The sequence below is a fragment of the Hordeum vulgare genome, chromosome 4H (assembly GCF_904849725.1).
Source record: "Hordeum vulgare subsp. vulgare chromosome 4H, MorexV3_pseudomolecules_assembly, whole genome shotgun sequence".
NCBI classification, from domain to species: Eukaryota; Viridiplantae; Streptophyta; class Magnoliopsida; order Poales; family Poaceae; genus Hordeum; species Hordeum vulgare.
In genome coordinates this window covers 13,309,738-13,333,957 of record NC_058521.1, presented here as the reverse complement: position 1 = coordinate 13,333,957, position 24,220 = coordinate 13,309,738, and the positions used below count along the sequence as shown (strand labels likewise).

General features: G+C 50.5%; 1 protein-coding gene across 1 annotated transcript; it reads right to left on the bottom strand.

Moving 5' to 3' along the window:
• On the bottom strand, nt 1-2,576 carry LOC123447322 (suppressor of disruption of TFIIS-like). Its single transcript, XM_045123913.1, has 7 exons — nt 2,408-2,576; nt 2,146-2,309; nt 2,003-2,040; nt 1,828-1,915; nt 1,498-1,725; nt 1,139-1,204; nt 1-454 (listed from the first exon to the last, which is right to left on the bottom strand). The coding sequence occupies exons 1-7, from the start codon at nt 2,454-2,456 to the stop codon at nt 263-265; spliced, it is 825 nt and encodes a 274-aa protein (XP_044979848.1). The 5' UTR covers nt 2,457-2,576; the 3' UTR covers nt 1-262.
• Between the last annotated feature and the right edge of the window lie 21,644 nt (nt 2,577-24,220).

Here is a 24,220-nt window from a genome sequence, read left to right as displayed (position 1 = left end):
TCGTCCTGCAATTGAGCTGCTTTGTTTAATCTGCTTTGCAACACGGTGCTGATCAGAATCATACATGCCGTTTATTCTGCCTGTCAGCTGGTAGGTACCACTACTGTACATGCATATCGACTGTACACACGCATAATTAAGCATCAGGACTCAATCAGATTGGTCACAATATGACATACATACAGGAGGGGGCCTTATTAGTGACGCTGCATTATGGACAGGTAGCGTCTGAATTGGAGCTGGACGCGGTCAAGTGGGTCGATCATGCCTGGATGGACGTGGGCTGTATGACGGCGTCCAGCTCGGCCCTCATGCTCTTGTTCTTCTCCACGTTGTGGTCGAGCTGCAGCTCGCCGTCGGCCGCGCCGCCCCAGATCTCCGGGATGGCTCGCCGGAGGCCGCCGATGGTCTCCAGCGCGTAGTCCGCCTCCTTGCTCCTCGCCCTCTTGCCAACCTGCAAACACTATTCGATCAGACGACGGTCCTTTGATGACGACGGCGATCTCATTTGTACTGAATGCTGGACGGCCACGTAATCGACCGGCGACAAAGGAAACGCTATCTGATTGATGCGATGGGCCAGCGATTGCTGACGGAATGGAAGATGGCACATTCCGTCGGGAGATCTTTTTTCCTTGTCCCGTTTCTTCCACCACATTCTTTGGGGGCAATGACAGCCACAAACCAAGGCTTGCATGTGCAGAATCAGGCTAATCGCTCGCCATAATACCACCCAATGATGTGAACCCAGATGGCCTAATTGGAAACCAAGCTGCTCATACATGGAATAATGGCGTCTCTATCTATCTTAATCAGCGCGCACCGGCCACCTGATCGATGGACTGATCGGCCGACCTAATTTTACCCATCCAACAACGAAGGACAGCAACGCGACTGGGAACTGACTCGGCGCCACGGAACCTTCGGCGTCGTTTAGTTAGATGCTATCGATTCTTTTTTTGCGCAAATTGCGCCACGTTTCCTCTGTTCTAGATTGATTGCTGTGACTTATGAATCATCGTGACACGCAAGTCGAATAAACTGTCGAGGAAAGATGAAGAGAGTATGCATGTGCTTTTGATTTCGATATGAACTTATGAAATTAGGTCGGTTGAGATGAATTAGATAGTTCATTTACCAGGGCTGTGCGGAGGCCGAGAGCTTTTCCCGCGGCGATGTTCCTCTCGTTGTCGTCGAGGAAGAGCTGACAGACAGAGATCCACGTATTAGTTTTGTGATGATCAGGCAAGAACACAAACCAAGCACGCGACGATGACAAGTAATATAGTACTATCATAAGCTTTGCTTTCATCGAAAGATAATTGCTGATAAGGGCTTGATTAGCTGCTAATGGTTTTTTAAAGCTGGTGGCTTGTGTTACCCCCGGTGTCACTTTCCGTCCATCGGGTTCAGTTCGTCAAATTATTATAAGCAGATGAGGCTATGCGCGTTGATTTCTACTGCGATACGTTCTTAAAAAAATCAGCAGATGGTTACCGTTCGACGTGGGTTTGTGCCGGCGACGCGCAGGGCGGTGGCGAAGGCGTGGACGGACGGTTTCAGGACGACGGCGGGGCGGTCGACGTCGTCGTCGTCCTTGGCGTCCTCGCCGAAGAGATTCGGGTTCATGGTCTCGAAGCATACGACGCCGTCGAAGAGGGCCTCGTCGAGGCCCAGCCGCTCCAGCGACCTCCTCATGTGCGCGCGGTCCGAGTTGGTGAACAGCTGCACGCGCGCACGCGGCGAAGACAAATCATTTCTACTTGAGTACTTGTTCAGTCGGAGGACCAAATGATGCTCGAGAGAGGGAGATGGTAATGTGCTTACGATCTTGCGCTGGGGCATGCTCTGGAGCGCGGCGGCGAGCTGCGGGTCGGCGGCGATCACGTCGTAGGGCAGCCTCCCGTGCACGTAGCTGCAAATCAATCCATGGTTAGACGTGCCGTCGATTAGTTTGACAAGTTGGAGAAAGACAAGGTGGGTGTTGCTGTAGCGTGCCGACCTGTGGTACTCGTCGGGGTGCACGTCGTGGCCGAGCGCCTGCGGAAGTTGACGACGGGCGGACGGAAGACAGACACGAACACGTGAGAAAAGAGAAGGCAAAGTTGGCGTGTGCGTTTTGGGTTTGAAGAGAAGAAAACGTACGATGAGGCCGGCGAGGGTGCTGCCGTGGGAGCGGAAGAGGTCGGCGCGGAGCGCGGCGGCCTTGTCGGCGGCGAGGCCGAACCTGGCCACAAGGAACTCGTCGATGTTGCGCCTCAGCGCCGGGCCAATGCCGGTGTTGCCCGGGTACAGCGTGTCGTCGAGGTCTGCTCGGTTCAGTTCACGGAGCAGAGCAGAGGAACTCATCAGATGGTGATCGTTGGAACCAAGAAGAAAGGTACATGTCGTCAGCTTGATTGATTACCGATGAGGAGGCAGTCGAAGGGGGAGGTGACGGGGGACTGGAACGCCATGGCCGGAGAGCTAGCTGCGAGGAGCAGAGGAGCCTCTTCAAACTTGAGAAGAGTTGGGGTGATTTTGATGTGCAGAGCGAGGGAGCGAGGGAAGACGGGCGATGGTCGGGGCGTTTAAATAGAGCTGGAGCAGAGCAGGTGAGCGCAAGAAGAAAAAGGAGGGTGTGGATGACAGGGAATTTTGGTGCGGTGACGCGTGCATGTGGGTGAGGTGGCTTTCCGATTCTGATCGGCTGTGTTCCGGGGAAGCGGCTCGTGTTCCTCGCGTCCGCGTCGCGGAGCTCACACGCGTCTCCGTGGCCGGAATGGGTTGGGACGTCGGTCAGTCGGTCGGTCCAGGTTTTAAGCATCTACGCTTGCACATCCAAACCCTTAAATGATCGCGGACGCGTTCGTTAATTAATGTTTACATTCAATTCTTTCATATTTCGTCTTGTAAATACATTAAAAAGTCAGGCAGAAGAAAATCATATGTGCTATCCTATTATTTGTTATTGTTGGAGATAGCTTCTCGTTGATCCTTGCTCATTGTAGCCAGTGTCGCGTTTGTCGTAGCCTGAGCCGTTTTTATCGAAGCCCGCGTCACTTTCATCTGTTGCCAACAAAGACGTCTATCCTCTGCAAACCGACTTCGAATAGATGAAGTTCAAGATGACATGCTACTCCGCCCTGAGATCCATGTCCTCCTCCCCCATATTCAACGTCATACCTCCTACGTTGGCTCCAGCTCGTCCTCCCCCACACCCAGCACCAGTGCCTCCTCCGTCGGCTTCCGCTCCTCTCCGTGCTCGGGGTGGGTTCGGACGGCGGTCGGTCGCTCGGTCTTGGGCTCTTGGCTCACAGTTGCCTTGCGTATCTACCACTTTACAAATTTTGTTTTAAACACGATACAAACATAACTTTTTTCTCTCTCGATAAGGTATACCTTATACATGTGAGGTACTCCCTCCGTTCCTAAGACATTTTAAAGATTGCACTATAAACTACATAAGGATGTACATAGACATATTTTAGAGTATAGATTCACTCATTTTGCTCCGTATTTAGTCTTCTAGTAGAATCTCTAAAAGGTCTTATATTTAGGAACGGAGGGAGTAGAACTTGTTAGGTTGATCTCTTCCGCGTGGGCCCAACAGCCCACCGGGCCCTTGATCTATGCGTCCTGATCGGGGGCGCCCAACCTGTTATGGTTGGTGGGCCCCTGTGATCTGAGCTATAAATAAAGTGGTGGGGGGCGGGGCGCACGGTACGAGGTTCACCGCGCCGCCAGACTCCCCACCTAAATCCCCTTCCGATCTAGGGTTAGCGCAGTGCTCACGGGAAGCACCACCCACGACCACACCCCTTCCCTCACGCCACCGACGACTACACCGGCACCGATGGCCGGAGCAGGGAGTTCCTCGGGCTCGGGATTAGGTGAGTACAATGGTAACTCCGGATCTATCTATGCCTAGTTGATCTACGGCTTCAACATTGGTATCATGAGCCACTAGGCAGAGATTTATTCGGTACAAAGAAAAGAAAGCATTTTTTCCCTACCCCTACGAACCCTAGATGGGCAAGGCACCGAGGATGGCTATGGCCTCGTCGAAAAAGAAGCGCCGCCGCAAGGCCGCGCCTGTTCCTCTCGATCCCCACACGCATCGGCAAGCCGAGGTGCGTGGAAGAAGAACCTACCCCCTCGGGGGCTAAGTACGTATCAAGATCCGAAAGGAAAAAAACAAAGTATGGATCATATTCGATTCAAAAGAAGATCGGATTGAAACCGACAAAAGACAACAAAAAAGAGAGGGGGGAACTATGCAAAACAAAGGCAAAGGGCGCCACTACCGAACCGTTTGACGGTGGCGCGTTCACCCTAGAGGTGCTCGCGCAGCCTGCAAAGGGGACGGAGATGGCGCCATTGAACTGCTCAAGGATGAAAAGAACGGCAGGGTAGTTGGCATCCCAACACCTCCCTTGATGGCGGCGCACTCTCCCTCGGGAGAGGGCGCGCACCGGCAAGGGGAGTGAAGGGCGCCGCCGCTGCGATAGGAAAGGGGCACGACCACCTGCAAGGAAGCACACGACGTGGGGCTTTAGGCCACCACGGCCAGCGGCCACAAGAAAAAAGGGCCAGATCCGAGCGGGGCAGAGAGCCACCGCGGGATCCCTGTCGGCGGGGCTTGAGCGCCACCGCGCGAAGGGAAGGCCACCTCGGCGGGGCCTTAGAGCCACCGCACGAGGGAAGGGCCCGGCTCCCCGTCGACCAACCCCGACGGCCTCCTCCTCGGCGGGGCAGACGGCGCACGGCGCGGGGCCCTCGGCTGCCACCGCCGGCGGCCACCGCCCGGCCAGCGCTCGGCGGGGCATGGAGCCACCGCTCGAGGAGCCGAGCTCTGCGGGAGCAGAGGGCCCGCACGAGAGGAGCCGTCGGGCAGAGCAGATAGAGCGGCGCGGGTGGGGGAAATGAATCGCCATTAGGGTTTCGGCCAGGTGACTGCCCTTTTTATCCCACCGAAAGGATCGGGCAACCGTCGGATTTAATCCGACGGCCCTCATCGCACCGTTGCCTAGGTCAGAAACGACTGGGCTGTTGGGCCACAGCAGGCCGAAGTGGTGTTGGAAATATGCCCTAGAGGCAATAATAAAATGGTTATTATCATATTTCCTTGTTCATGATAATCGTCAATCGTTCATGCTATAATTGTATTAACAGGAAACACTAATACATGTGTGAATGAATAGATCACAATGTGTCCCTAGCAAGCCTCTAGTTAGCTAGCTCGTTAGTCAATAGATGATCATGGTTTCCTGATCATGGACATTGGATGTCATTGATAACGGGATCACATCATTGGGAGAATGATGTGGTGGACAAGACCCAATCCTAAGCCTAGCACTAGATCGTATTGTTCGTATGCTAATGCTTTTCTAATGTCAAGTATCTTTTCCTTCGACCGTGAGATTGTGCAACTCCCGGATACCGTAGGAGTGCTTTGGGTGTATCAAACGTCACAACGTAACTGGGTGACTATAAAGGTGCACTACGGGTACCTCCGAAAGTGTCTGTTGGGTTGGCACGAATCGAGATCGGGATTTGTCACTCCGTGTGACGGAGAGGTATCTCTAGGCCCACTCGGTAGAACATCATCATGAGCTCAATGTAACTAAGGAGTTAGTCACACGATGACGTGCTACGGAACGAGTAAAGAGACTTACCGGTAACGAGATTGAACAAGGTATAGGTATACCGACGATCGAATCTCGGGCAAGTTCTATACCGACAGACAAAGGGAATCGTATACGGGATTGATTGAATCCTTGACATCGTGGTTCATCCGATGAGATCATCGTGGAGCTAGTGGGAGCCACCATGGGTATCCAGACCCCGCTGATGGTTATTGGCCAGAGAGGTGTCTCGGTCATGTCTGCCTGTCTCCCGAACCCATAGGGTCTACACACTTAAGGTTCGATGACGCTAGGGTTATAGGGAATTGTTATACGAGATTACCGAAAGTTGTTCGGAGTCCCGGATGAGATCCCGGACGTCACGAGGAGCTCCGGAATGGTCCGGAGGTAAAGATTGATATATAGGACGGATGGTTTCGGACACCGGAAGTGTTTCGGGCATCACCGGTAACGTACCGGGACCACCGGGACCACCGGAGGTGGTCCCGGGGGACCACCGAAGGGGGGCTGCGACCCCAAGAGGTAAGATGGGCTAAGTGGGGGTGGGAACCAGCCCCTAGTTGGGCTGGTGCGCCTCCCCACTCAGCCCATGGCGCAGGGGAAAGAAAAAGAGGGGGGAACCCTAACTTAGGTGGGCCTTAGGCCCACCAGAGGGGTGCGCCAACCCCTCCTCCCCATCTGGCCGCCACAAACCCCATCTGGGAGGGCTGCCGCACCCCCTAGGGTGGGAACCCTAGGGGTGGCACCCCCTCTCCCCTTCCCCTATATATAGTGGGCACTTTTGGCCTTTGGAGGACACAGTTTTCCCTCTCCCTCGGCGCAGCCCTGCACTTCTCCCTCCTCCTCTCTGCCGGCGCTTGGCGAAGCCCTGCCGGGAGACCTCGTCTCTCCACCAACACCACCCCGTCGTGTTGCTGGTCTTCTTCCCCAACCTCTCCCTCCTCCTTGCTGGATCAAGGTGCGGGAGACGTCACCGGGCTGCACGTGTGTTGAACGCGGAGGTGCCGTTGTTCGGCACTAGATCGGAATCACCGCGAGTACGACTCCATCAACCGCGTTCTAGCAAACGCTTCCGCTTAGCGATCTTCAAAGGTACGAAGATGCTCTTACCCCTCTCTCGTTGCTGGTCTCTCCATAGGAAGATCTGAACATGCGTAGGAAAATTTTTGAATTTATGCTACGTTACCCAACAGTGGCATCCGAGCCAAGTTTTCTATGCGTAGATTCTTTGCACGAGTAGAACACAAAAGTTGTGGGCGATGGTTTGTCAATTTGCTTGCCGTTACTAGTCTTATTCTTTTCGGGCGGTATTGTGGGATGAAGCGGCCCGGACCGACCTTACACGTACGCTTACGTGAGACTGGTTCCACCGACAGACATGCACATCGTGCATAAAGGTGGCTAACGGGTGTCTGTCTCTCCTACTCTAGTCGGATTGGATTTGATGAAAAGGGTCCTTATGAAGGGTAAATAGCTTTGGCATATCATCGTTGTGGCTGTCACGTAGGTAAGAAGGCGTTCTTGCTAGAAACCCAAATCAGCCACGTAAAACTCGCAACAACAATTAGAGGACGTCTAACTTGTTTTTGCAGGGTTTGACATGTGATGTGATATGGCCAAAGTTGTGATGTTGCATGTATGATGTATGAGATGATCATGTTATTGTAATAGGTTTCACGACTTGCATGTCGATGAGTATGACAACCGGCAGGAGCCATAGGAGTTGTCTTAATTTATTGTATGAGATGCAACGCCATGTGCTTGCTACTTTTACTTCATTGCTAACGGTTAGCCATAGTAGTAGTGATAGTAGTAGTTGGCGTGACGACTTCACGGAGACACGATGATGGAGATCATGATGATGGAGATCATGGTGTCACGCCGGTGACGATGATGATCATGCGATGCCTGAAGATGGAGATCGAATGAGCAAAGATGATAATGGCCATATCATGTCACTATATGATTGCATTGTGATGTTTATCATGTTTTACATCTTATTGCTTAAAACGACGGTAGCATAATAAGATGATCCCTCCTAAAATTTCGAGAACGTATTCCCCTAAGTGTGCACCATTGCGAAGGTTCGTTGTCTCGAAGCACCACGTGATGATCGGGTGTGATAGATTCTAACGTTCGCATACAACGGGTGTAAGCCAGATTTACACACGCGAAACACTTAGGTTGACTCGACGAGCTTAGCATGTACAGACATGACCTCGAATACAAGAGACCGAAAGGTCGAACATGAGTCGTATGGTTGAATACGATCAGCATGAAGTTGCTCACCATGGTGACTAGTCCGTCTCACGTGATGATCGGACACGGGTTAGTCAACATGGATCATGTATCACTTAGATGACTAGAGGGATGTCGATTTAAGTGGGAGTTCATACTTAATTTGATTAAATGAACTTAATTGTCATGAACTTAGTCTAAAAGTTGTCTTTATAAATATTGTAGATGTCCAACGTCAACCTCAACTTCAACGCATTCCTAGAGAAAAACAAGCTGAAAGATGATGGTAGCAACTATGCGGACTGGGTTCGCAACCTGAAGCTCATCCTTGAAGCAGCTAAAAAGGCTTATGTCCTTAATGCGCCGCTAGGTGACCCTCCCGCTCCCGCAGCAGCCCAGGACGTTCTAAACGTCTGGCAAGCGCGGAGTGATGACTACTCTCTGGTCAGGTGTGGCATGTTATACAGTTTAGAAACGGGGCTCCAAAGACGTTTTGAGCAACACGGGGCATATGAGATGTTCCAAGAGCTGAAGCTAGTTTTTCAAGCTCATGCCCGTGTCGAGAGATATGAAGTCTCCGACAAGTTCTTCAGCTGTAAGATGGAGGAGAACAGTTCTGTCAGTGAGCACATACTCAAAATGTCTGGGTTACACGGTCATCTGACTTCACTTGGAGTCGAACTTCCGGATGATGCTATCATTGACAGAATCCTCCAGTCTCTCCCACCAAGCTACAAAGGCTTTGTGCTTAACTACAACATGCAAGGGATGGAGAAAACCATTCCCGAGTTGTACTCGATGCTCAAGTCTGCAGAAGTAGAAATCAAGAAGGAGCATCAAGTGTTGATGGTCAACAAGACCACTAGTTTCAAGAAAGGCAGGGGTAAGAAGAACTTCAAGAAAGACGGCAAAGCTGTTGCCGCGCCCGGTAAGCCAGATGCCGGGAAGAAGAAAAAGAACGGACCCAAGCCTGAGACTGAGTGCTTCTACTGCAAGGGAAAAGGTCACTGGAAGCGGAACTGCCCCAAATACTTAGCGGACAAGAAGGCTGGCAACGTTAAAGGTATATGTGATATACACGTTATTGATGTGTACCTTACCAGCGCTCGTAGTAGCTCCTGGGTATTTGATACCGGTGCTGTTGCTCACATTTGCAACTCAAAGCAGGAACTGCGGAATAAGCGGAGACTAGCCAAGGACGAGGTGACGATGCGCGTCGGGAATGGTTCAAAGGTCGATGTGATCGCCGTCGGCACGCTACCTCTACATCTACCATCGGGATTAGTTTTAAACCTTAATAATTGTTATTTAGTACCAGCTTTAAGCATGAACATTGTATCAGGGTCTTGCTTAATGCGAGACGGCTACTCATTTAAGTCAAAGAATAATGGTTGTTCTATTTATATGAGTGATATGTTTTATGGTCATGCTCCGCTGGTGAATGGTTTATTCCTGATGAATCTCGATCATGATGTTACACATATTCATAGTGTGAGTACCAAAAGATGCAAAGTTGATAATGATAGTCCCACATACTTGTGGCACTGCCGCCTTGGTCATATCGGCGTTAAGCGCATGAAGAAGCTCCATACTGATGGACTGCTAGAGTCTCTTGACTTTGAATCATTTGACACATGCGAACCGTGCCTCATGGGCAAGATGACTAAGACTCCATTCTCAGGAATAATGGAGAGAGCCACCGGCTTATTGGAAATAATACATACTGATGTGTGTGGTCCAATGAACGTTGAAGCTCGCGGTGGTTATCGTTATGTTCTCACTCTCACCGATGATTTGAGTAGGTATGGGTATATCTACTTGATGAAGCACAAATCTGAGACGTTTGAAAAGTTCAAGGAATTTCAGAGTGAGGTTGAGAATCAACGTGACAGAAAAATTAAATGTCTACGATCTGATCGTGGAGGAGAATATTTGAGTCACGAATTTGGCACACACCTAAGGAAGTGTGGAATCGTTTCACAACTAACACCGCCTGGCACACCGCAGCGCAACGGAGTGTCTGAACGTCGTAATCGCACTTTATTAGATATGGTACGATCTATGATGTCTCTCACCGACTTACCGCTATCATTTTGGGGATACGCATTAGAAACTGCAGCATTCACTTTAAATAGGGCACCGTCTAAATCCGTTAAGACGACACCGTATGAACTGTGGTTTGGCAAGAAACCTAAGTTGTCGTTTCTTAAAGTTTGGGGCTGCGATGCTTATGTGAAGAAACTTCAACCAGAAAAGCTCGAACCCAAAGCGGAGAAATGTGTATTCATAGGATACCCTAAGGAAACTATTGGGTATACCTTCTATCTTAGATCCGAAGGTAAAACCTTTGTTGCCAAGAACGGATCCTTTCTAGAGAAAGAGTTTCTCTCGAAAGAAGTAAGTGGGAGGAAGGTAGAACTTGATGAGGTAATTACACCCCCTCTCGAACAGGAAAGTAGCGCAGTACAGGAAGTTGTTCCTGTGGCGCCTACACCGACTGAAGAGGAAGTTAATGATGATGATCATGAAGCTTCGGATCAAGTTACTACTGAACCGCGAAGGTCCACAAGGGTACGCTCCGCACCAGAGTGGTACGGCAACCCTGTGATGGAAATCATGTTGTTAGACAACGGTGAACCTTCGAACTATGAAGAAGCGATGGCGGGCCCAGATTCCAACAAATGGCTTGAGGCCATGAAATCCGAGATAGGATCCATGTATGAGAACAAAGTATGGACTTTGGTGGACTTGCCCGATGACCGGCGAGCCATAGAAAATAAATGGATCTTCAAGAAGAAGACTGATGCAAACGGTAATGTAACCGTTTACAAAGCTCGACTTGTCGCAAAGGGTTTTCGACAAATTCAAGGAGTTGACTACGAAGAGACTTTCTCTCCCGTAGCGAAGCTGAAATCAGTCCGAATCATGTTAGCAATTGCCGCCTTTTATGATTATGAAATTTGGCAAATGGACGTCAAAACAACATTCCTTAACGGGAATCTTAAGGAAGAGTTGTATATGATGCAACCAGAAGGTTTTGTCGATCCTAAAGGTGCTAACAAAGTATGCAAGCTCCAGCGCTCCATCTATGGGCTGGTGCAAGCATCTCGGAGTTGGAACATTCACTTTAATGAGGTGATTAAAGCGTTTGGGTTCATACAGGTTTACGGAGAAGCCTGTCTGTATAAGAAAGTGAGTGGGAGCTCTGTAGCTTTCCTCGTACTATATGTGGATGACATATTATTGATGGGGAATGATATAGAGATGTTGGAGAGCATAAAGGCCTATTTGAACAAGAGTTTTTCAATGAAGGACCTTGGAGAAGCTGCATACATATTAGGCATCAAGATCTATAGAGATAGATCGAGACGCCTCATAGGTCTTTCGCAAAGTACATACCTTGACAAGATATTGAAGAAGTTCAATATGGAAAACTCAAAGAAAGGGTTTTTGCCAGTTTTGCAAGGTATGAGATTGAGTAAGACTCAGTCGCCGACCACGGCAGCAGATAGAGAGAAGATGAGTTCTGTCCCCTACGCTTCAGCCGTGGGCTCTCTAATGTATGCCATGCTGTGTACCAGACCTGATATAAACCTTGCGATAAGCTTGGTAGGGAGGTACCAAAGTAATCCCGGTGCGGAACACTGGACAGCGGTCAAGAATATCCTTAAGTACCTGAAAAGGACTAAGGAAATGTTTCTCGTTTATGGAGGTGACGAAGAGCTCGTCGTAAAGGGTTACGTCGACGCTAGCTTCGACACAGATCCGGATGACTCTAAGTCACAAACCGGATACGTATATGTGTTGAATGGTGGGGCAGTGAGCTGGTGCAGCAGCAAGCAAGAAGTCGTGGCAGCATCTACATGTGAAGCGGAGTACATAGCTGCTTCAGAAGCGGCTCATGAAGGAATTTGGATGAAGGAGCTCATCACCGACCTTGGAGTAGTTCCAAGCGCGTCGGGTCCTATGACACTCTTCTGTGATAACACTGGAGCCATTGCCATAGCCAAAGAGCCCAGGTTTCACCGGAACACAAAGCACATCAAGCGCCGCTACAACTCCATCCAGGACCATGTCCAAACTGGAGTGATAGATATTTGTAAAGTACACACGGATCTGAATATTGCAGACCCGTTGACTAAACCTCTTCCACGAGCAAAACATGATCAACACCATAATGCTATGGGTGTTCGATTCATCACAATGTAACTAGATTATTGTCTCTAGTGCAAGTGGGAGACTGTTGGAAATATGCCCTAGAGGCAATAATAAAATGGTTATTATCATATTTCCTTGTTCATGATAATCGTCTATCGTTCATGCTATAATTGTATTAACAGGAAACACTAATACATGTGTGAATAAATAGATCACAATGTGTCCCTAGCAAGCCTCTAGTTAGCTAGCTCGTTAGTCAATAGATGATCATGGTTTCCTGATCATGGACATTGGATGTCATTGATAACGGGATCACATCATTGGGAGAATGATGTGGTGGACAAGACCCAATCCTAAGCCTAGCACTAGATCGTATTGTTCGTATGCTAATGCTTTTCTAATGTCAAGTATCTTTTCCTTCGACCGTGAGATTGTGCAACTCCCGGATACCGTAGGAGTGCTTTGGGTGTATCAAACGTCACAACGTAACTGGGTGACTATAAAGGTGCACTACGGGTACCTCCGAAAGTGTCTGTTGGGTTGGCACGAATCGAGATCGGGATTTGTCACTCCGTGTGACGGAGAGGTATCTCTAGGCCCACTCGGTAGAACATCATCATGAGCTCAATGTAACTAAGGAGTTAGTCACACGATGACGTGCTACGGAACGAGTAAAGAGACTTACCGGTAACGAGATTGAACAAGGTATAGGTATACCGACGATCGAATCTCGGGCAAGTTCTATACCGACAGACAAAGGGAATCGTATACAGGATTGATTGAATCCTTGACATCGTGGTTCATCCGATGAGATCATCGTGGAGCTAGTGGGAGCCACCATGGGTATCCAGACCCCGCTGATGGTTATTGGCCAGAGAGGTGTCTCGGTCATGTCTGCCTGTCTCCCGAACCCGTAGGGTCTACACACTTAAGGTTCGATGACGCTAGGGTTATAGGGAATTGTTATACGAGATTACCGAAAGTTGTTCGGAGTCTCGGATGAGATCCCGGACGTCACGAGGAGCTCCGGAATGGTCCGGAGGTAAAGATTGATATATAGGACGGATGGTTTCGGACACCGGAAGTGTTTCGGGCATCACCGGTAACGTACCGGGACCACCGGGACCACCGGAGGTGGTCCCGGGGGACCACCGAAGGGGGGCTGCGACCCCAAGAGGTAAGATGGGCTAAGTGGGGGTGGGAACCAGCCCCTAGTTGGGCTGGTGCGCCTCCCCACTTAGCCCATGGCGCAGAGGAAAGAAAAAGAGGGGGGAACCCTAACTTAGGTGGGCCTTAGGCCCACGAGAGGGGTGCGCCAACCCCTCCTCCCCATCTGGCCGCCACAAACCCCATCTGGGAGGGCTGCCGCACCCCCTAGGGTGGGAACCCTAGGGGTGGCACCCCCTCTCCCCTTCCCCTATATATAGTGGGCACTTTTGGCCTTTGGAGGACACAGTTTTCCCTCTCCCTCGGCGCAGCCCTGCACTTCTCCCTCCTCCTCTCTGCCGGCGCTTGGCGAAGCCCTGCCGGGAGACCTCGTCTCTCCACCAACACCACGCCGTCGTGTTGCTGGTCTTCTTCCCCAACCTCTCCCTCCTCCTTGCTGGATCAAGGTGCGGGAGACGTCACCGGGCTGCACGTGTGTTGAACACGGAGGTGCCGTTGTTCGGCACTAGATCGGAATCACCGCGAGTACGACTCCATCAACCGCGTTCTAGCAAACGCTTCCGCTTAGCGATCTTCAAAGGTACGAAGATGCTCTTACCCCTCTCTCGTTGCTGGTCTCTCCATAGGAAGATCTGAACATGCGTAGGAATTTTTTTGAATTTATGCTACGTTACCCAACAAGTGGCGCCCCCCCAGGCCGAGCCAGTTGACTGTTGAGCCGAGGCAACGACTCAGGCCGGCGGGAGAAGCCTCTTGGGCCGAAAGTAAAAGGGTCCACAGGACGGCCATTTTGAAATTTTCGTTCTCTGTCTATTTAGACAGATTTAAAAGTGTGTTCTAGACATTTTTTCTATGAAAATATGTTTAGAAAAATAGAAAGCAAAAAATGTTCAAAGTTTCTGTGTATATTTACAGAATTGTTATATATTTTTTCTGTAAAAAAAAGTAGAAAGTATTTTGAGAATAAAATAGCTTTCTCAGAAAAGGAAAAGTTCATGAATTTTATAAAAGCGTTAATAAAGTTCATGAATTTTACTTTAAATGTCAGAATTATTTTCTGTAAAGTTAAGAGGCACATGAAATTTTATTTCACGTTTTCCGCTGCTAAAAGCAATATGGAATATTATCATGTTGTTATTCTGACCGACGTTGTTTAATCACACGGTCATATTGCATATTGCAAAATGATGCATTTATTTCTATCATTTGCCCAACGGTAATGTAGATTAATATGCATATGCAATTATATGATTATGTTAACCAACGTTATTTAATGCAAATGATTGTCGTACTGACTTCGCTTATTTGGTGATTTCAGGAGGTTTCCATCTGATGAGCTGCCTCAAGGAAATTCCGACACTCAGGGGGGACAACTACTCTGAGTGGAGGAAGAAGGTGGACATGGCTCTCTGCATCGCACAGGTGGACTGGGTTCTGGAGGAACCACAGCCAGCTGCACCTGCAGACCCAGTCAGAGAGGCTGATGAGGGTGATGAGAGCTGGGACAAAAAGCAAGGAAATTATGAAAAAGAGGTGATGTCACACTCCATCAACAACAGGCTATGGTTAAATGCCAACAAGAAATGTTTGGCGTTTATAAAGAACAACATTGAGACCACTATCGTGGGATCAATTGTTGATTGCCCTACGGCAAAAAAAATGCTGAACAAGATAAAGAGTCAGTTTAAATGCTCTTCTAAGACGTATGCCACCCAGTTGATCAAACAACTGGTGACAGAGAGCTACCATGGTGGTGGCCATGGCATAAGGGAGCACATCCTTAGGATGAGCCACACGGCGGCTAAGCTCAAACCTATGGATGCGGATCTGGAGATAAAACCAGCTCTCCTTGTCCACCTGGTGATGGCTTCGTTGCCTAAGGAGTTCGAGACCTTTGTAGTCAAATACAACATGCATCCCAAGACTTGGGACATAGAAAAGGTCATCGCAATGTGCACACATGAGGAGGAGAGGATTAAGGCCTCACATGGTGGCTCTCTTAACTATGTGAAGGAAAAGAAGAAGGGCTTTCCGCCCAACAAAGCTTCTCCCTCCAAGCCACATGGCAATGGCAATGGCAATGGCAATGGAAAGCTCCTGTCCATCATCAGCATAGGCACATTCCAGTGGACAGGGAAACTTGCATCCACTGTAAGGAGAAAGGGCACTATACCCAGTTTTTCTAAAGACCTTCATGGCCAAGAGAGGTAAAGATATTGTTTCTTTTGTTAGTGAATCCTTGTATACAAAGTTTACGAAATCTACTTGGTGGATTGACTCAGGAGCAACTGTTCATGTTGCAAATTCTTTACAGGGATTCAGTTCGACGATAACTTTGCAAAGAGATTCGAGAAGAATTGAAGTTGCGAACGGTGTCCAAGCCGAAGTTGAAGTTGTGGGTGACGTCTCCTTGGAGCTAGCTGTGGGTGGTTTCAAACTTCTACTTAGGGATGTGCTTTTCGTACCTTCATGTAATAGGAACTTAATAAGTGTTTCCTGTTTAGACAAAGACGATTATCAATGTTTCTTTGGATATGGCAAATGTGCCATTTGGTCTCATAATGATTATGTTGGGGATGCATTTCTACATGATGAGCTTTATTTATTATCGCTATGTGAAAAAGCGCCCTATGTGTTGAATGTGAATGAACAAAGTACTTCGTCGAACAACGATCAAAAGAAAAGCAAAAGAACTCACGACTCCGCGAAACTATGGCACTGTCGATTGGGCCATATTTCCACGGGGAGAATAGAAAGATTAATCAAAAATGAAATTCTTCCAAAGTTGGAGTTCTCTGACTTAGAACAATGCGTGGATTGCATTAAAGGAAAATATGTAAAACATATAAAGAAAGGAGCAAACCGAAGCACATGCACACTGGAAATTGTCCACACTGATATTTGTGGACCGTTTTCGGTGAAAAGTGTGGATGGTTATGATTCATTCATAACGTTCACAGACGATTACTCCCGCTTCGGTTACATTTATCCAATCAAAGATCGACATGAAGCATTGGATAAATTCAAAATATTCAAAGCTGAAGTTGAAAATCAGCTTGATAAAAGGATTAAGATGGTGAGGTCTGACCGTGGGGGGAGTACTACGGTCGACACACTCCATGATGGGGTTATAGTCCTAGGGTAGGGTCATAGGCCTGCCCTATAGGTCCTACCCAAGGACTACCTCTCCCAAAGGACAAGGGCCTTAGTCAGTTCCGACTGACTTAAGGAATCCCCATCATCCAGTCGGTAGCAGATCCTCGATGACGTCCAGTCAGAGAGTAACATTCGGAGCGTATCTAGCTGACCGACTAGATACCACTCGGTACACCGTGACCCCTGTGGGAGAAACGGTCGTACGCTTCCAGGTGCATTTATTAGCATTTAGGTCGTCCGTTACCTGTAACGTACACATTCAATCCGTTGTGGAGGGCAGCGCACTCTATATAAGCCACCCTCCCCCACTGGCAAGGGGGTTAGCAAATCATTGTATTCCATATTACACTCGACAACAAGCTCCGAGAGCACTGAGACGTAGGGCTGTTACCTCCACCACAGAGGGGCCTGAACTTATACAACCTCGGCGTAGCTAGGACTCTGCCCATCTCATTCGTACCCTACACATCTACTGTCAGGCTTATACCCACGACAGTTGGCGCCCACCGTGGGGCAGGCGTCTAAGCGACTTCCGGCGAGTTTGCGACTACTTCCTTTCGTCATGTCTACCGGTGGAGATTCGAGCATGGGTCACCAGATCTTCTTCGGCGCTCTCTCCTTCACCGTCGACGGTTCGGCGTGGCTTCGGGAGACACCTCTCGACGTCGAGGCGCTTCCCCGTCGCGGGGCCACGCACTTCCGTGCCGGCGCCCGCGACGTTCTTCTTCTCCAACAATCGGCTCCGTTATCGACCTGCACCTCCGTCATGCGCCGTAACAAGCGGTCCCGCCGTCCGCGTCTCCAACGTTGGGTGCAGCATGCCCGAGTGCGTCAGATCGCGTCTTCTCAAGTGGCGGTTCTGGAGTCTGTTGTGGTTGCCCCACGTTCCCGGCGCTCGGGCTCAGTTCCGACTGAGTTTCCTTCCGAGTACGCGGGTCGCGGGCCTGCAGCAGAAGTACACATGGCCAACTCCCATGAAGATCCCCGTCAAGCTGGTCGAAGCGAGCGCGAGGTCGGTGAAGCATCCGGTGCACGCCGTCCACCTCACCGTTCTGCGAGTCGACACACTCAGCGGAGCAACGTGGAGTTGTTCCGCACGCCCCTCCTCAACTTGGCTGCGGCTCCCAAGATAGCCGATTCCCTCCAGCCGACTGATTCGGAGGCGGGAAGGGGGATTGAGCAGATCCGAGCCCGGTTGCACACGACGCAACATAAAAATTTGGCAGTCTCCCAGTCGCACAACCGGATCTACAATAGTTCCGTCCACGCAAACACGCATCGGTCGGTTCACAGCCCTGGATCCCATCAGCGCCACAGGGGAGGCAGCCGTTCCATGATTCATGAAGATCGCCGCCGCTCACGCACCCCTCCGCGGGGTGGGCCCTATGGGTCCCGACATCATGATGATCGGCGTTCAGTCGGCGACACAAACGACCCAAGACCCGACGCAAGAGGACGTATCGCCCAGCGAAGAGTCGACAGGGGTCGAGCCCACCGTGATGGTCACGATATGGACCGTCCGAGTGGAAGCAGGGCCATCGTGTCCGGTCCCGAGTGTTTTAGTCGAGCCATCCGCTCGGCTGACATCCCGCCCAACTTCCGATTGACATCGGGAATCAGTAAGTTTACAGGAGAGTCCAAGCCGGAAACGTGGTTGGATGACTACCGAGTGGCAGTCCAGATCGGAGGAGGAGACGACCATGTCGCTATGAAGCACCTCTCTCTGATGCTCGACGGCTCGGCGCGAGCGTGGCTGAACCAGTTGGCCCCCTCGAGCATTTACAGTTGGGCGGATCTGGCCCGAGTGTTCATCAGGACCTTCGGAGGGACGTGCAAACGCCCTGCAGGCCTTGTGGAGCTCCAGCACTGTGTCCAGAAGCCGAATGAGCCCCTGCGCGACTTCATCCAGCGTTGGACAACTCCCTACCACACGGTGGAGAACGTCACCGAGCATCAAGCAGTCTGCGCCTTCAAGGCAGGCGTGCGGTACAGAGAGCTGTACCTAAAGTTCGGTCGAACAGGCGACATCTCCATGAGCAAGATGATGGAGATAGCAGCTCGCTATGCAAATGGCGAGGAAGAAGACCGCATCCGGAGCGGAAAGCACAGGACAGTTGGCGATGTTGACGGAGGTAACACTCGGAAGCAGAAACAGAAAGCTCCGCCCACACCGCAAGCAGAAGCTGCAGCCGTGACCAATGCCAAGTTCAAGGGCAAAGGGAAGGCGCAGTTTACCCCCAAGAAGAAGCCGTTCAACAATCCCATCCTGGACTAGCCTTGTCCGGTTCACACGAAGATGGACGAAGAGGGCAACCCCATATATGCGAAGCATACCACTCGACAGTGTCGCCTCCTGATCCAGGGGTTCAGCGAAGGGAAACCGAGTGAGAAGGACCATGAACAGGATGAAGAGGATAAAGAGGATCCGTTCCCCCAAGTCCATGCAACCCTGATGATCTTTGCTGATGTCGAGAGCAAGAGCCGCTGAAGCTGGTGAACAGAGAGGTGAACATGGCCACCCCTTCCAACCCCAAGTTCCTCAAATGGTCCCAAACTGCGATCACCTTCGACCAGTCGGATCATCCGGCACATGTACCCACCCTGGGAAGACAGGCCCTGGTCATCGACCCGGTGGTAGAAGGAGTCCGACTGCGCAAAGTCCTCATGGATGGCGGCAGTGGCTTGAACATCATGTACGCCGACACCCTCAAGGGGATGGGCATCCCGATGTCCAGACTCAGCGAGAGGAGCATGCAGTTCCACGGAGTCGTCCCTGGACGGAAGGCCAAATCACTCGGCCAGATCGCATTGGACGTCGTTTTCGGCTCCGACAAGAACTTCCGCAAGGCAAAGCTGACGTTCGAAGTGGTTGACTTCCAGAGCGCTTATCACGCAATCCTGGGTCGCCCAGCGTATGCGCACTTCATGGCCCGTCCATGTTACGTCTACCTGAAGCTGAAGATGCCAGGCCCTAAGGGCGTGATCACCATCACAGGCAATCGGCAGCGGGCTGAAGAGTGTCTGCAGCAGGGATCAAGAATCGCCGACCAGCAGATGGCCGTCCTCGAGCTGGACGAGTACAAGAAAACAGTCGACCCCGCTGACCTGATACGCTCAAAGAGACCAGCTTCTGAATCCGCATTCCAGTCGGCGGGAGAGACGAAGAAGGTCAGCATCCACCCGACGGACGACTCTGCTGCCCCGACGAACATCTCCACCACCCTCGATCCTAAATAGGAAGCCGAGCTCACCCAATTCCTCCGTGAGAACTGGGACATCTTCGCATGGAAACCCTCTGACATGCCAGGTGTACCCAGGGAGTTGGCTGAGCACCGACTGCACATGGATTCCACGGCTCGGCCTGTCCGAGAGCGCCTGCGCCGGTCCGCCGCGCACAAGAGAAAGGCAATCGGGGAAGAGGTGGCCAAGCTGCTAGCAGCCAACTTCATTCGCGAGGTTCACCACTCCGAGTGGCTCGCCAATGTTGTCATGGTGCCCAAGAAGGACAAGTCGCTCCGAATGTGCATCGACTTCAAGCACCTCAATAAGGTCTGTCCGAAAGACCATTTTCCGCTCCCCCGCATAGATCAAATTGTCGTTTCGACTGCGGGTTGCGAGCGTCTGTCGTTTCTCGATGCCTACTCGGGCTATCATCAGATCCGTCTGTATGGTCCCGATGAGTTAAAAACAGCCTTCATCACCCCATTCGGGTGCTTCTGCTACATCACTATGCCTTTTGGTCTGAAGAATGCAGGAGCTACCTTTATGCGCATGATCCAAAAATGTCTCCTCGACCAGATCGGTAGCAATGTGGAGGCATATATGGATGATATCGTAGTCAAGTCACGCAAAGGTTCCGACCTGCTGACTGACTTGGCAGAAATATTCGCCAACCTTCGTAGGTACGATATCAAGCTCAACCCAGCCAAATGTTCATTCGGTGTTCCCAGCAGAAAGTTACTCGGTTTCTTCGTTTCCGAACGAGGGATCGACGTCAACCCCGAAAAGATCGGGACCATCGTCCGAATGGAGAGGCCGGTCAGAATACACGATGTTCAACGGCTCACAGGTTTCCTAGCGGCTTTGAGCAGGTTCATCAGTCGACTCGGCGAAAAAGCGCTTCCTCTGTACCGACTCATGAAGAAATCAGATACCTTCGAGTGGACAGACGAAGCCCAAGTCGCATTCGACGACCTCAAAGTCCTACTTTCCACCCAGCCGGTTCTTACTGCTCCACTCAGTAAAGAGCCCCTTCTTCTATATATCGCGGCTACAAAACAAGTCGTAAGTACTGTTCTTACAGTCGAGCGAGAAGAAGAAGGCAAAGCATACAAAGTTCAGCGGCCAGTGTACTACGTCTCCGAAGTCCTGACTCCTTCCAAGCAGAGGTATCCCCATTATCAAAAACTTATCTATGGGATCTATATGACTGCGAAGAAGGTGGCTCATTATTTCCAAGACCACTCGGTATCTGTCGTTTCTGATGCTCCGTTGTCAGAAATTCTCCACAATCGAGACGCATCAGGCCGAGTGGTGAAGTGGGCAATGGAGATGCTGTACTGTGACATCAAGTTCGAGGCCAAGAAAGCTATTAAGTCTCAAGCCCTGGCTGACTTTATAGCAGAATGGGTAGAACAACAGCAACCGACCCACATCTACTCCGCTCATTGGACAATGTTCTTCGATGGGTCTAAGATGTTGAATGGCTCCGGTGCTGGTGTTGTGATCATATCACCAAAGGGCGACAAGCTCAAGTACGTTCTGCAGATACACTTCGATTCCTCCAACAATGAGGCAGAGTATGAAGCTCTCCTCTACGGGTTGCGTATGGCCATCTCACTCGGTGTCCGTCGCCTGATGGTCTACGGCGATTCGGATTTGGTAGTCAATCAAGTGATGAAAGAGTGGGCGTCAGGAACCCCACCATGACCACATACTGCAATGCAGTGAGGAAGCTGGAGAAGAAATTTAAAGGTCTAGAACTCCACCATGTTCCGAGACTGAAGAACCAAGCAGCTGATGAGTTGGCAAAGCTCGGATCCACCCGGAGACCAGTCCCGAGTGATGTCTGCCTCGAGCACCTCCACCTTCCCTCGGTCAAAGAAGATCCCTTCACAGAGGAACCGGTACAACCCAAGAGCACAACAGATCCGACTGAAGTCGATGTACCTGCTGTGGTTGATCTGGTCATGGAGATCCTGGCTGTCATTCCCGATTGGACTGTGCCGATCATTGCATATATCTTGAGGCAAGAACTTCCAGAAGACGAAGTCCAAGCCAGGCAGATAGTCCGCAGGTCGAAGTCATTCACTGTCATCGATGGCCAATTATACAAGGAAAGCGTTTCGGGTGTTCTTCAACGATGCATCTCCCCAGAAGAGGGGCAACTGATTCTAGAGGATATTCACTCGGGAACCTGCGGTCATCACGCTTCTTCGAGAGCGATCGTCGCCAAGGCGTTCAGAGCCGGTTTCTTCTGGTTACAGGCAAGCAAGATGGCTAAAGATATGGTCGACCGATGTGAAGGTTGTCAGTTCTACTCCAACAAGTCCCACAAGTCGATGTCTGCGTTGAAGACGATCCCTCTTGTGTGGCCGTTTGCAGTGTGGGGATTAGATACAGTCGGCCCGTTCAAGACAGGCCAAGGTGGATTCACACATCTGTTGGTGGCAGTCGACAAGTTCACGAAATGGATCGAAGCGAAGCCCATCAAGAAGCTCGATGCCTCAACAGCCGTCAAGTTTGTCACGGACATCATCTTCAGATTCGGTGTACCTCACAGCATAATCACGGACAACGGGACAAATTTTGACTCGGACAGATTCAAAGGCTTCTGTTCAAGACAAGGCATCCGAGTGGATTTTGCTTCCGTAGCACATCCCCAGTCCAATGGACAAGCAGAGCGGGCAAACGGACTTATTTTGCAAGGTTTGAAGCCCCGACTCCTGCGAGAGATAGGACATGCCGCTGGCGCTTGGGTTACCGAGCTACCTTCAGTGCTTTGGGGCCTCCGCACCACTCCGAACAGATCAACGGGGCGATCACCGTTCTTCCTCGTTTATGGAGCAGAAGCGGTCCTTCCGAGTGACCTGCTTCATAATGCCCCACGAGTCGAACTCTTCTCCGAAGCTGAAGCAGAACAAGCAAGGCAAGATGGAGTAGATCTTCTAGAGGAGGAACGCGAGATGGCACTAACTCGCTTAAAAATTTACCAGCAAGATCTGCGACGCTTTCATGCGCGTCACGTTAGGAGTCGCACATTCCAAGCAAGCGACTTAGTGCTCCGAGTGGATCAGCAAAGACCCCACAAGTTGGCTCCGGCCTAGGAAGGGCCTTTCATCATCTCCAAGGTGCTGAACAACGGAGCATACAGACTCTACAACATTCAGAGGGAGACAGACGAGCCGCGCGCATGGAACGGAGACCTCCTCAAGCGCTTCTATACGTGATCGTCGACTGAAGCAGTGTAACGAACAAGCATTGATGAAATAATATACAACAGATTCAGTTTTTTTTTGCAGATTCAGAGTTTTTCCACGGTCGCAGACTCCGGTCACACACACACAAAAAAAAAAACTTAGTTGCGATCCTGAATCGCCTAAGTTTTACCTTTCTCCGAGTGTGCACTAAACGTCGCACTCGGAGACTTAGCTGCGATCCTGAATCGCCTAAGTACTAACTTCCTCCGAAGTGTGCACTAAACGTTGCACTCGGGGACTTAGCTGCGATCCTGAATCGCCTAAGTTCTACCTTTCTCCGAGTGTGCACTTCATGTCGCACTCGGAGACTTAGTTGCGATCCTGAATCGCCTAAGTACTAACTTCCTCCGAGTGTGCACTAAACGTCGCACTCGGGGACTTAGCTGTGATCAAGAATCACCTAAGTAATAACTTCCTCCGAGTGTGCACTTCACGTCACACTCGGGGGCTTAGCTGCGATCCAGCATCGCCTAAGTATTAAACTTCTCCGAGCGTGCACTTCACGTCACACTCGGGGACTTAGCTGCGATCCAGCATCGCCTAAGTATTAAACTTCTCCGAGTGTGCACTTCACGTCGCACTCGGAGACTTAGCTGCGATCCTGAATCGCCTAAGTACTAACTTCCTCCGAAGTGTGCACTAAACGTCACACTCGGGGACTTAGCTGCGATCCCGCATCGCCTAAGTATTAAACTTCTCCGAGTGTGCACTTCACGTCGCACTCGGGAACTTAGCTGTGATCAAGAATCACCTAAGTAATAACTTCCTCCGAGTGTGCACTTCACGTCACACTCGGGGGCTTAGCTGCGATCCAGCATCGCCTAAGTATTAAATTTCTCCGAGTGTGCACTTCACGTCACACTTGGGGACTTAGGTGCGATCCAGCATCGCCTAAATATTAAACTTCTCCGAGTGTGTACTTCACGTCGCACTCGGGGACTTAGCTGTGATCAAGAGTCACCTAAGTAATAACTTCCTTCGAGTGTGCACTTCACGTCACACTCGGGGGCTTAGCTGCGATCCAGCATCGCCTAAGTATTAAACTTCTCCGAGTGTGCACTTCACGTCACACTCGGAGACTTAGCTGCGATCCAGCATCGCTTAAGTATTAAACTTCTCCGAGTGTGCACTTCACGTCGCACTCGGGGACTTAGCTGTGATCAATAATCACCTAAGTAATAACTTCCTCCGTGTGTGCACTTCACGTCACACTCGAGGGCTTAGCTGCGATCCAACATCGCCTAAGTATTAAACTTCTCCGAGTGTGCACTTCACGTCACACTCGGGACTTAGCTGCGGTCTAGCATCGCCTAAGTATTAAACTTTTCCCAGTGTGCACTTCACGTCGCACTCGGGGATTTAGCTGTGATCAAGAATCACCTAAGTAATAACTTC